This window comes from Alosa alosa, chromosome 20 (assembly GCF_017589495.1).
Source record: "Alosa alosa isolate M-15738 ecotype Scorff River chromosome 20, AALO_Geno_1.1, whole genome shotgun sequence".
NCBI classification, from domain to species: domain Eukaryota; kingdom Metazoa; phylum Chordata; class Actinopteri; order Clupeiformes; family Clupeidae; genus Alosa; species Alosa alosa.
In genome coordinates, this window is record NC_063208.1 from 27,390,390 (window position 1) to 27,401,814 (window position 11,425).

The 11,425-nt window shown below is 42.5% G+C and overlaps 1 protein-coding gene across 2 annotated transcripts in view; it reads right to left on the reverse strand.

The window, feature by feature from the left end:
• Positions 1 to 633: 633 nt before the first annotated feature.
• LOC125284866 overlaps positions 634 to 11,425 on the reverse strand; it is an 11,663-nt gene continuing 871 nt past the window's right edge. The window contains exons 3-14 of one of the 2 annotated variants that reach the window (XM_048229009.1): positions 11,147 to 11,308; positions 10,715 to 10,804; positions 10,496 to 10,587; positions 6,779 to 6,875; positions 5,612 to 5,722; positions 5,158 to 5,322; positions 4,511 to 4,616; positions 4,331 to 4,413; positions 4,168 to 4,234; positions 2,752 to 2,812; positions 2,580 to 2,616; positions 634 to 2,396 (exon numbers count right to left, since the gene is read on the reverse strand). In XM_048229009.1, coding sequence (XP_048084966.1) covers positions 690 to 2,396; positions 2,580 to 2,616; positions 2,752 to 2,812; positions 4,168 to 4,234; positions 4,331 to 4,413; positions 4,511 to 4,616; positions 5,158 to 5,322; positions 5,612 to 5,722; positions 6,779 to 6,875; positions 10,496 to 10,587; positions 10,715 to 10,804; positions 11,147 to 11,308 — 2,778 coding nt within the window. In that variant the 3' untranslated portion in view covers positions 634 to 689. Of the gene's footprint in view, positions 2,397 to 2,579; positions 2,617 to 2,751; positions 2,813 to 4,167; positions 4,235 to 4,330; positions 4,414 to 4,510; positions 4,617 to 5,157; positions 5,398 to 5,611; positions 5,723 to 6,778; positions 6,876 to 10,495; positions 10,588 to 10,714; positions 10,805 to 11,146; positions 11,309 to 11,425 lie in introns of both variants that reach the window. The other variant, XM_048229007.1, reaches the window with a different exon arrangement.

The window sequence follows — 11,425 nt, forward strand, 5'->3', positions numbered from 1 at the left end:
ATGAATAAATGAATTAATGAAAAAAAATATATGATTAGTTACATTTATTGTTTCATCACTACAGTACAGACTATCTCTGCAGAAGACATGCATAGCCTTCTCTGGATATATTTGGACAAAAGTAGGCCACCTCAATAACCCAAGTTACAGTTAGCCTAGGCTACTCTATTGAAAAGGGTCATCCCTATGTTCCCCGGGTCCTATCTTCCCCGCTCGGTCAGGGTCCTATGATCCCCGGTCCCATACAAAGCGGGGAACATAGGACCCGGGGAACATACGCTCCCCTATGAAATGGTCCGAACTGAATTTTAGATTTGTTCATATCTGTTGCAGAATTGATCTATCTGCAAACCAAATGACAGAGCCTCTGACCTTTGTAAACTCTATATCACTTTCTCTGAAAGATGAGACATTATTTTACCAAATGTATGTCAGGTGGCTTTGTTGCTGGTATTCATGACTATCAATTATGCCGTTTGCAAAAATGTTGAGCTACTTTTTTTTTATCCCCAGTTGTATTACTGAGAAGCAGAGATTTGGTTCTGGACTAGTACTTATTGGAGATCCTTAGCAGATATTGCTTGTAACACAAAAGTCTTTTTTTTTTATCATAAATGAAAATGTAACAATTGGTCTAAGTTAGAAAATGTTTATTTTTTATGTCTTAAGATTGTTATTAGTGAGTGCACTTAAGGGCTGTTATCTTCAAGGAGAAGTTTGGACACAATGTCCTTTGTGAACTCGCACGCTGCAAGAGACGTGTCAGACACCACAGCGTCCACGTGCACAGGTCCTCCCTGGGATGTGACACCTGCGCGCACGTCGCTCTCAGACTGCGTCTGCCGGCTGAGGCTCCGTGTGGCACTTACATCGTTTAGATGGTCTAGCAGAGCCTGGATGACCTCACAGACGAGATGCTTCTCTCTGAACTGCTGGCCGTCCATCTCTTGCCTGTCAGAGGTCATGCTGCCCTCCCGGCTGTTGCGTCTCTGAATGGTCTGAAGGAGCCACTTGGTCACCTTGATCGAGTGGGGGTTGATCTCCGAGAGGGAGCTCCAGGAAAGGCTCTCTTGGGCTCCAGGGTGGGAGCTGGCGGCCATGGGAGACATGGACGGACTTCCCAGGCTGGTCATCTGCCTTCCCACGAAGAAGGACATCAGCTTCCTCTGCAGATACTTGTCCAGCTGCATCTTCTGGAGGATGGCGAAGATCACGCTGTTGGGCGGAGGAGACACCGCCTCTGCATCTTTGTGTTTGTCCTCGGGCGAGGAAGTAAGCCAGCTGCACGGACGCTCCTCTTCCAGGGCGAAGGTCACCTTCTCAAGGATCTCGTCCACCTGGTCAGAGGACAGCAGGATGCTCTTCTCCAGACTGACCACAAAACCAGACGAGGCATCGGAGCTGGTGCTCTCACAGTCATATGCTTCCTTGGTCACGTGGCTTTCTTCGCTCCCGCTGAATTCTGGGTGGTCACTCATCACATCATTGGCTTCAAGCTGCTGCTCAGAGTCCTTTCCGATGTTATCAGATGACTGTTCAACAAGGTGACGGTCAGAGCTGAAGTCAGTATCAGCAAAGGTGGTATCTATAGCGACAACAGCAGTGGCATCTGTGGTGACAGCAGTGGTGCTGGTTTCCATGGTGAAGCTAGCAGTGGCGTCCATGGTGACAGCAGTGTTGGTGATATCCGTGGAGACAAGAGTTGTGGTGGTATTCATGGTGACAACAGCCGTTTTATCCGTGGTAGCAATGGGATCAGCAATGGTGACAGCAGTGGTGGTATTGATGGTAACAGCAGTGGGATTATCTGTAGTTTCAGGAGAAACCATGCAACACCTCTCTGCATCAACTTTCATCGCTCTCTCATCCTCAGGCTTGGCCTCTTGGATTTTAACATCCGATTCAGCTTTGTCTTCCGCGCATTTAGTGATGCTTACAGTCGCCGTGCCGTTCACTTGGCCCCTCTGCTTAGAGAAGACATCCACTGAGTCTTTGATGATGTCCTTAATTAGATTCTCCACCTTTAGCAGAAGGCCAGCGGTGGGAGCGACCACTTTCTTCCTGAGACTGCGCCGGTCATCGTCCTGACCATCCTCTGGAGAGCTGGCTCTCCACAGCTCCACTCGGCTCGCACCCCTGCTGTTCGGCAGCATGTAGATGGGGTACGTGACATGGACCTCTGACATTGAGCACTGGGAACTGCTGGTGATGACGGGAGAGATTTTGGAGGTAGTGGAGGATGTGTTGTAGCAAGAGGAGAGATCCTTTGGGCTGTTGGCAGGCAGTACTCGCTCGTACTCAAAGGCAGTGATGGCTGGAATCAGGATGTTGTTGACCTCCTCCACTAAAGTGACCACCATGCCTCGAAGCACTATCTGCAATTCCTCAGATGTCACCTGGAGTAAGAAGAGTATCAGGTTTCTAGATTGTTCCAAACTGACTGTTTTTATTAGTTAAAAAATACACATGCCTTGGTGAGTTTAAAACCACAGTAAGTAAAGTGGTAAGCAGTAACAATACCATAATAATTATACAAATGTATTTGTTATAATGTACAAATAAGTGTCAAATAGTCTCACCATTCCTTTGAAATGATTCTCTAGTAATGTTTGCTGACTGAAGAAAGGGAGGGGGAAATCAGTTAGCGTTGATTGTGCTTTACAACAACCATAACCCAAATTCACATTCCATTAAGTTCAGTGTAGGCTGGATTCAAAATAAATCCTCCGTAAATGTGTGACTAACACTCACATATCAATCAGACATGAGGAGATTTGTTCAGCTGATGGCATCTTCCCACGTATGATTCCACCTGGTTTTAAAAGAAGCGTTCACCTTGCAGATATGCCTTACTCATCAAACCCACAACTGAGATATGCACAGTGAAATGCTTTGTTACAAAAAACAGTCTAGCTTTCTTACCAGTGTGTCTGAAATCCAGTGGCAAAATGTAATAGCCTAAATCAGTGTTTCCCAAACTTTTTTTCTGGGGACCCACTTTTTAAAAATGACAGACCATCGCGACCCATTTCACTTCAAATCTACCCTGTAACCACCAATATTGTTTTAGGCCACAGGTTCTCCAACTTTTCTATGCCTTCCCCAACCATACATTGCTATAGCCTAGGATCTAGATAGATAGATCCTGCTTTGAACACGGTTGTGTTGCATTTTGAGCACCATCAGCGTGAAAAGTTGGAAATGACTACTGAAAAGATTGGGGAAATTCTCGCATGTTGCGCAGTCGTCATTAGTCAGCATAGTAAGCTGTTCCTGTATTTCTAAAAAAAAAAAATTGTAGGCTACGTTGCGTTGCAGACAAATGGGTCCATAACACTGTGGACGTCAATTCCGATGTAAACAGCAAATAACTCAAGTCTTTATCTTGTATTGTATTATATTATATTATATTGTATAGTCATTATATCAGAACAAGAAACTTTTGCGCAATAGACGGAAGAATGTGCCTTTACTTTGGAGTTAGCGAGGTAGAAAACGAGAGGAATAGTGTTTAAAATGTCCATTTAAATTGTAGCGAATTTTAAATTGTGAATTTTAAATCAGAAATAAGAATGTGAGAAGGTTGCTAAAAGATTGCTATTGCTATTGAAGAAACTACATGCAAATTGAATGGCCTTATGTCCGGTCTATGGATGTCTGCTTTATTTGACAGCATGGTCACTAGATTTGTATTGGTAAAGTTGAGGAGCTGGTATCTGTTAATGTTCGTGCAAATAGGCGGATTCATGTTTGCAACTGCGAGGTACATGGCAGGCGCCCCACAGAACGGTTTCATTTTGAGAGGTAGATATCCATGCTCTGGCACCCCCTCTGCGATGCGTTCGTCCTCCAGTTTCATGTGCCAGTTTCATGAGCTTTTATGACAAAACCGTGACTGTGGTAGTTAACAAACTACATCCTAATAGAAAACTGTTAGCTTTCCTGGTATCAAATGACAAATGGTATCAGTTAGGCCTATAACACAACATAAATTGTGCTGGCGACCCAAATAAAATCTCCTGCGACCCACCTGTGGGTCGCGACCCAGACTTTGGGAAACACTGGCCTAAATCATTTTTTAATAATATGGTATAACTTGTTTCTGCTCATATTGTTTTTCTAAATAAATGAATAACAATATTCAACACCCACTCATGCTGATCTTACATGCAGAAGCTGGTCTAGGTGAAGTGGATGGCTGGATGACCAGTTTCTGGCATATTTCAGAGAGTTTCTGAAAGAGAAACAATATGTTATTTGCATTCATGCAAACACAGCATAAAAGATAAACACCAAAAGTAAACAAACAGATCTAAATAAACACAATCACCTTCTTTGCATCAGAAAACAGATGCTGCTTGACAAGAGAAATGTTTCTCTCAGGTGAGTTTTGTCGGCTGGAGCGAACTCTGTCTGCAAGCACGACAATCAAAACAATTAAAATCAAAATCGTTGGAGGGGGCCATGCTATGAATAAAGAAGGGGGGAAAGAGCAAAACATGCTGTTTACCATTTGGTGTTAAGGGAAAGATGAGGTCAAGATCTGCATGAGGGGGGGAATGCTGACATGGAGACTTCAGTGGAGATGCCGTTTTCCCTACACCGAGCTCTTCCCACTGTCACAAGGAAAATGGAATGTATGACAATGTTCTTCCGTGACACATGTTCTCAGGAACGGTGAAAGCTGCTGTGTTGCCTTATCTACCCGAATGACTGATTTAGATCATATAGAGATTTTAGATCAGGTATGACCGGTCTACCACCCACTGACTGTAAAAAGCATGGACAGCGATGGACCTAACCTGAGTGGACCTGACCTATTTTCCTTGTACTACACATGGTCTGACTGCAGCAGTCACCTCTGCCTGCAGTGTTGCCAATATGGCTGCATGACCTTCATAATTTCAGTGCATGATACTATGCTGGCCATGCATTTCACATTCATTGGTTGTATTCACAGTACAAAGTCCAAGAAGGTCCCAGAAGAAAGACTCTACACCTATGAGTCTAAACCGCTGTGGCAGTAAAGCCAACCTCACTAAAGGTTTCACTAAATTGAACACAGAATTATACTTTGGTTTGACAACTACAAGGCATTTAGGCTACATACTAAAATAATATTGTATAGATAAGATAATATTTTAGTCAAGAATTCACCCTTTCACACAGCTTAGTTGTAAGGTCTCCTCTGGGAGAAGGTACTTTGGAACAGGCAGGCAGGGATGAGGACACGTCCAGGGATTGGGAGGGTTCCCCCTGGCCTCCTATACGCTTTTCAGTCTTCTTAGGCGGTAAGTGTGGGTCTTCACTCGATAGACCTTCCTGAGAAACATTTTTGCTTTTGGATTTTACAGTCTTTTTCACTTTCTTCAGTTTCCCCTGAATCCGCTCCTCCCTCTAATTAAGAAAACAAAATATCTGGATCATTTGTCATGTCTCATATGAGCATACTGCGAGAGAGGTGACTGATCTCCCCCAATGACACACCCAAGAATGATATGCATCCAAAAATATGTTCCATGTCATCTTCTCTTGCATTGTGAAAGAGGATCAAATGCTCTAATGCTCTCATTGTCATAGGTTTCCTGTAAACTGATTGGAAGGAACCTACCTTCTTTTCCTTGTTGATTTTGGAGTTGACCCAGCGACGTTCGAGTCTCATCTCCCTCTGTACCTCCCTAGTGACCTCCTCCCTCATCCGAATGCCTCTAACGCTCCACATCTTAACAGCAGACCAAGCAGGAAACAGACACGGTCATACTATGCTGGTTCTGATACACTACTAGTCTATCATTCTGCCTTCAGAGGTATAAATTCAAACCCTAATTACAAACAGAAATATACAAAAACAAAACTCTGTTACATTCACATTAAAGAGTGGACCAGTTTTTAAATTATCCAAGTTTAAGGCCCGTCCCAATACCTCCCCTACCCCTAGATTTTTGCCCTAACCCTCGTTTTTTGCACGTGTAGGGCTAGGGTGTCCCATTACTTTAGGGAGCAAGGGGAAGTGCTATTTTCCCCTTAAAATCAACCCTCAAAATATAGCCAGGACAGATGCAGGCTTAAAACGAAGTGGGAGATGAAATTACCCAGGATACCGCGGCGAGCTCAGCGAGCCGCCAAATTTTTCATATATTTTTGCAAATAAGCATATTAAAATTTCAAATATGTTGGAATATGTTAGTTTGATGCACATCTGATGGACTGTTGAGTTTTGAACACTAATGTTAGAAAATATCTCACGAAGCTATCTGACGATGTTCATGATATCTGCTGAGTGCTTTGAGAGAGTCTGCCCATCAAATAACGTTATATATCAATATTTAGGATCTGTGTTCTGGCGTTCACATGAACACGAATATCTTTGTTGATTAACCAGACGTAGATAAACCAGCACAGCCCACACAACAATGACCGCTGGAACGGGCATGTTCCTGAATGAAAATAGTAGCAGGCTACTACCGTAGACACGCCGGGCGCCATGCGTGTGACGTGGGTGAGCACGTTCGCTCACGCTTAATTTGCATATAGTGGTGTCCCAATTCATAGGGAAAGATCTTCACCCCCACTTCCCTTGTCGAGGGGGCTTTAATGTTAAGGGCAATCAAAACCTAGTGGAAGTCTTAAGGGGGGAGAAATGGGACCGGCCCTAAAACTGGCAAAGGCTCATATTGGAATCTTCACAGAATATAGGCAAAAATGCTAGAACCACCAAGTTTATATTTCATCGACACAACCAAAGCATGAGGCTGTGAATAGAAAAAGCATCTCTCACCAGTTCAGATCTGCCAGTGGAGCCCGGTGAGACCTCTATGGCACTGCACCTCTTAGCAATGGCAGGGAGATGCTGCAGTCTCAAGGCTGGCATGGACCTGTCGTGCATTTCATGAAACCTTATTATGTTCATGTTTATGGCTCTATGCTTTTTTACAAAGCGACTTGCAATGACACCAATAAAGCACAATTGAGTCCTTAAAAACTTAAGTATAAGTATATATACTCTTTTGATCCCGTGAGGGAAATTTGGTCTCTGCATTTATCCCAAAATGTGAATTAGTAAAACACACTCAGCACACAGTGAACACACAGTGAGGTGAAGCACACACAAATCCCGGTACAGTGAGCTGCCTGCACAACAGCGGCACTCAGGGGAGCAGTGAGGGGTCAGGTGCCTTGCTCTTCAGCCATGCCTACTGGTCGGGGTTTGAACCAGCAACCCTCTGGTTACAAGTCCGAAGTGCTAACCAGTAGGCCACGGCTGCCCCTAAACTTAAAAGTACAGTAACTTGTAAAGCACACTGAATGACCCTTGTGTATGAAATGCGCTATATAAATTAACTTGACAATAAACATTACATTAACATTAAAATGAACAGCTTAAAATATTAATATAGCCTAAATAGCAATAACAATGAAACAAATGTCCATATTAATGATGGACTAAATGAACAGATGAATAACAATTACCATAAACAATTCTGTAAGAGTGAATTAGTTAGATATAAGGTAAACAGGTGAGTCTTTAGACGCCTCTTGAAGATCCTAAAACCATCACAAGAACAAAAATCACCAGCGAGGGATCACAGGAGTCTTGACCGTGACCTCTTAGTGTTAATGAGGCCGACATACAGTAGCAGACCCTCATCAGAGGACCGCAGTGGGTGAGAGGGGACGTAGAGCTACATCATGGAATTAGGCAGAGATGGCAAAAGTACTCACTTCCCGCACTCAAGTAGAAGTACAAATACTTGTGTTAAAAAATACTCTGGTAAAAGTAGAAGTACTGATTTAACTTCTTTACTCAAGTAAAAGTAAGCACAGGCTTGGAAATGTACTTAAAGTATAAAAGTAAAAGTAGTCTTGTGAATGACAACCATTTTTTATGCAACGGTACCTGGACCACACAAATGTTACTAGAGTGCAAGAGTGCCAGTCTCTTTTTAAATCTTCCCACAACCATTTCTAGGCTTCCCCCCCAACATTGCACTGCCTGCTTTAGAGGGTTTGGCCTACCATCAAATGCTGGACATCTTTAGAAAGCTAAGATCCTGTAGTTTCTTAGGAAGCACTGGCACAGAGTTACAGAGCCTAGAATATTGTTTTTTTCTTTCTTCCCGATAACAAGTATCTCTGAACTGACCACATTTCAGCCCTCTAGGTCACTTAATATGATTTTAGAAACACAACTGAGCCCTAGGACCAGGTCTTGCGAAGCTGTGTGCAAAAGTAGATCAATATACAGTAGAATGAAAAATTAGTACTTTAGACCATTATTTGCCAAAGTATGCTCATGCATTTTCTAAAATGCCCTATTGAAACTCCCCATAGGACTTTTGGTTACCCAAAATGCATACTGACAATAAAAATATGCATTTCTGAGATTTCTTGTAGACTATTTGGATTGTATGTCAGGTCCTGGTATAGAATTACCACACAAAATGGTCCATTGATCACTATTTCTGCATTTTCTTTGTTGGCTTCATAGGTGTGTATAAGATATGGACTATACATCTGCACAACTAATATTGGATAAAACAACATCGATATTTAATTCCTATGGATTCCTGTAAATACCAGGAAGACCTAGCCTGGCGAGCCATCCTATATCATTGAAATGTATAGCCTGGAATCGAGCCATTCACCTCGCTTAATCCAAGGGGCGGGCAGAGAACTGCCTAGGCATGCAATAGGCCAGCGCTACGACCATATCCGTATCCGGTCGGCAAAACGGCAAATACATCCTTCTTTGAAAGGATTGACTTAAGTGCATTGTGTTGCTCAACTTTCAAAGAAAAGCACAAGTCCAACTCCTCCAAAGTTGACGCCAACGCCAACGCCAATTCAAACAACCGCTCTTAAGTTAAGCCATAGCCACCTTCCTTGTTGTTCACCGTCGCAGGACTGTCGTCATCCTGTTAAGCCCACCTTAAGACTCTCTAACAAAATAGAGCGCTGTGATTGGATGACATCCACGGCGTCAAGCCAATAGAAATCCCTATGGTTTGATACTAGACGTACAGGCTGAGCAAATTAATTTGCTGCCGCTAGGTTGCGTCTAGATTTCTAGACTAAGGAAGACCAGGAATGTAGTGGTAAAATAAGAGGTGAGTAAACTATGAATTCTGTGATTACGGTAAGGTGGACTGTGCCATGCGGTATCAGATTTTTAGAAAAGGCATTCAGAACACGTTTACTTGCGTTTAGCCTCCACTATATCCCTGTTCAAGACCCAATGATGCATCTACATATTGCTAAGGATATACGGTAGGCCACACTGCAGCTAGAAGTTAAGCACCAAAGGCGAGGAGAGTTTAATTGACTAAATTTAATTGAGACCTACTACTACGTGCTAACGTTAACGTTAACTGCCATCAAGCTGCAATGATTTGCCGCGAATGAATGCAATGAATGAAATCTGTCGAGTCATCTTTGGTGCGTCAAGTGCAACGTATATTCCCATCCACTTGATGACGCGAAAAATAATAACGATAACTCCACTGAAATTATTTGAAACTAAAGTAACGAGCCACTTTTGTAAAATGTAAGGAGTAGAAAGTACCGATATTCGTGTTAAAAATGTAAGGAGTAAAAGTAAAAAGTCGCCTCAAAAATTAATAGTAGCCTAAAGTAAAGTAAAAATGTCTGAAAAATCTACTCTAGTACAGTAACGATTTTGTACTTTGTTACTTCCCATCTCTGGAATTAGGATAACAAGGTCCTAATCCAGTGAGTGTCCTATAGGCCTGAGTGAGTAGCTCAGGTAATGTAGAGAGGAGAATATCATCGGTCCCTGTGTCAAAGGCTGCATTGAGTGTACTTTTCTTGAGCCAAGGTGTAACCCTCGTTTGAAAGGAAAACAAACTTCTCAAGAACGGAGTGATGAAATAACAAAATGTGTGACCGCTGGTAAAATAGTGGGTGTGACAAATTGCAGAAGTTGTTGGACAACTTTGCTGAAGAAGCCTACAGAAACTTCTTCCTCATTAAGAGGAGAGAAAGAATCCACTGATGCTACCATGCCTAAGATAAAGGCTTATTGAATGGGCACTACTCTTAGCAACGTTTTCAGTGAGAAATGTGGCAAAATCATCTGCAGACAGTGAAGTAGTTGATGGTGTAGGATTTGACCGACTTGAAAATAGAAAAAAAGTTTACATTTGGCTGTGGCGTATCTAACTTTTCTCTGGTATAAAGCCTTTCTAGTTATTTGTAAAAGTAATAGCACTAGTGTGCAAACACATACAAAAGATGAGAAATTTACATTTGGATTCATCATCCAATGTGGACTAATCTGTTATTCTCCACACCGGTTAGACTGAATGGAACCCACAGACACACATACTTCAAAGTAAAGTCCTTGTATGTAGATAAAGCAGTGTATTTTCCACTGTCAGTTTCTAAAAAGTATAATTATGCAGTTATCATTTTAAACTGTGTCTATAGTATAGACCTGCTTTTATATGCATGGTTCAGATAGAAATACTTTACAGACCGCCAAATCCAGTCGGTCACATCGGCCACAGTCACTTCAGAGCTGATCCGTCCCTGCTTTTGCAAAATCAGGAACGTTCGGACCATCTCCTTCTGCAACCAACAAGGAACAGTAACAGGTTGTGGTAAAGGAAGACCTTACGTGAACAAAAAGACCAGATTTCTGACCTGATGTCAAAATTCTACGAAAGGGAAATAACATTCTGCTGACGTGACACACCTGTTCTGCCCTGAACCTGCAGCCCCAGGCCTTCTCCACGTCCGCCACGTGTTCTCTGTACCTGTTCAAACTCCTTAGAGAGCAGATCACCTGCACAGATTTGAACCTTATTAGTCTACCTTTATCTCAAGCAATGTGACTTGGTGAATATGGAGAAAATTGAGACTTGTACCTTATGTATTCAATGTTGGCTTAAATGGATTTATTTTTTAACTTCACATCTTACCGTTTCAGGCTCATATAATTTTAGTCATAGATGAATATCTGGGAGGATTACATTTTTACAATAATCCCTTGAAGAGTGGCAAAGCCGTTTATCTGGCAGCAATCTGATTCATCACTCTAAGGGTTGCAAAAATGTCCCTATAGTGCTGGCCAAACTGGCCATCTCTGCAACGTTGCACTGTGTTCAGGGTTTGAGTGAAGACTCACTTTATCATCCTTTGTGATGAAGCCACCTCTAATGAGCCTCTGGTGGATGTCCTTGCGGTAGAGGTAGCCTCTCAGGTTGGGATCATGGAGGCTGTTATACTCTGAGTTGATCAGAGAGCCCCTGGGGTCACTGAGGTCAAACTCATTCTTGGGCTGAATCAGCTGAAAGGGCATCAATGAAGATTTTTAATGTTATCATGGTGGCTCGTTGATTATAGCAAAGCATTCAAGGTAGGCTATTGATTGTTAAAACAATAATCAAATGTAGCCTATTTTATT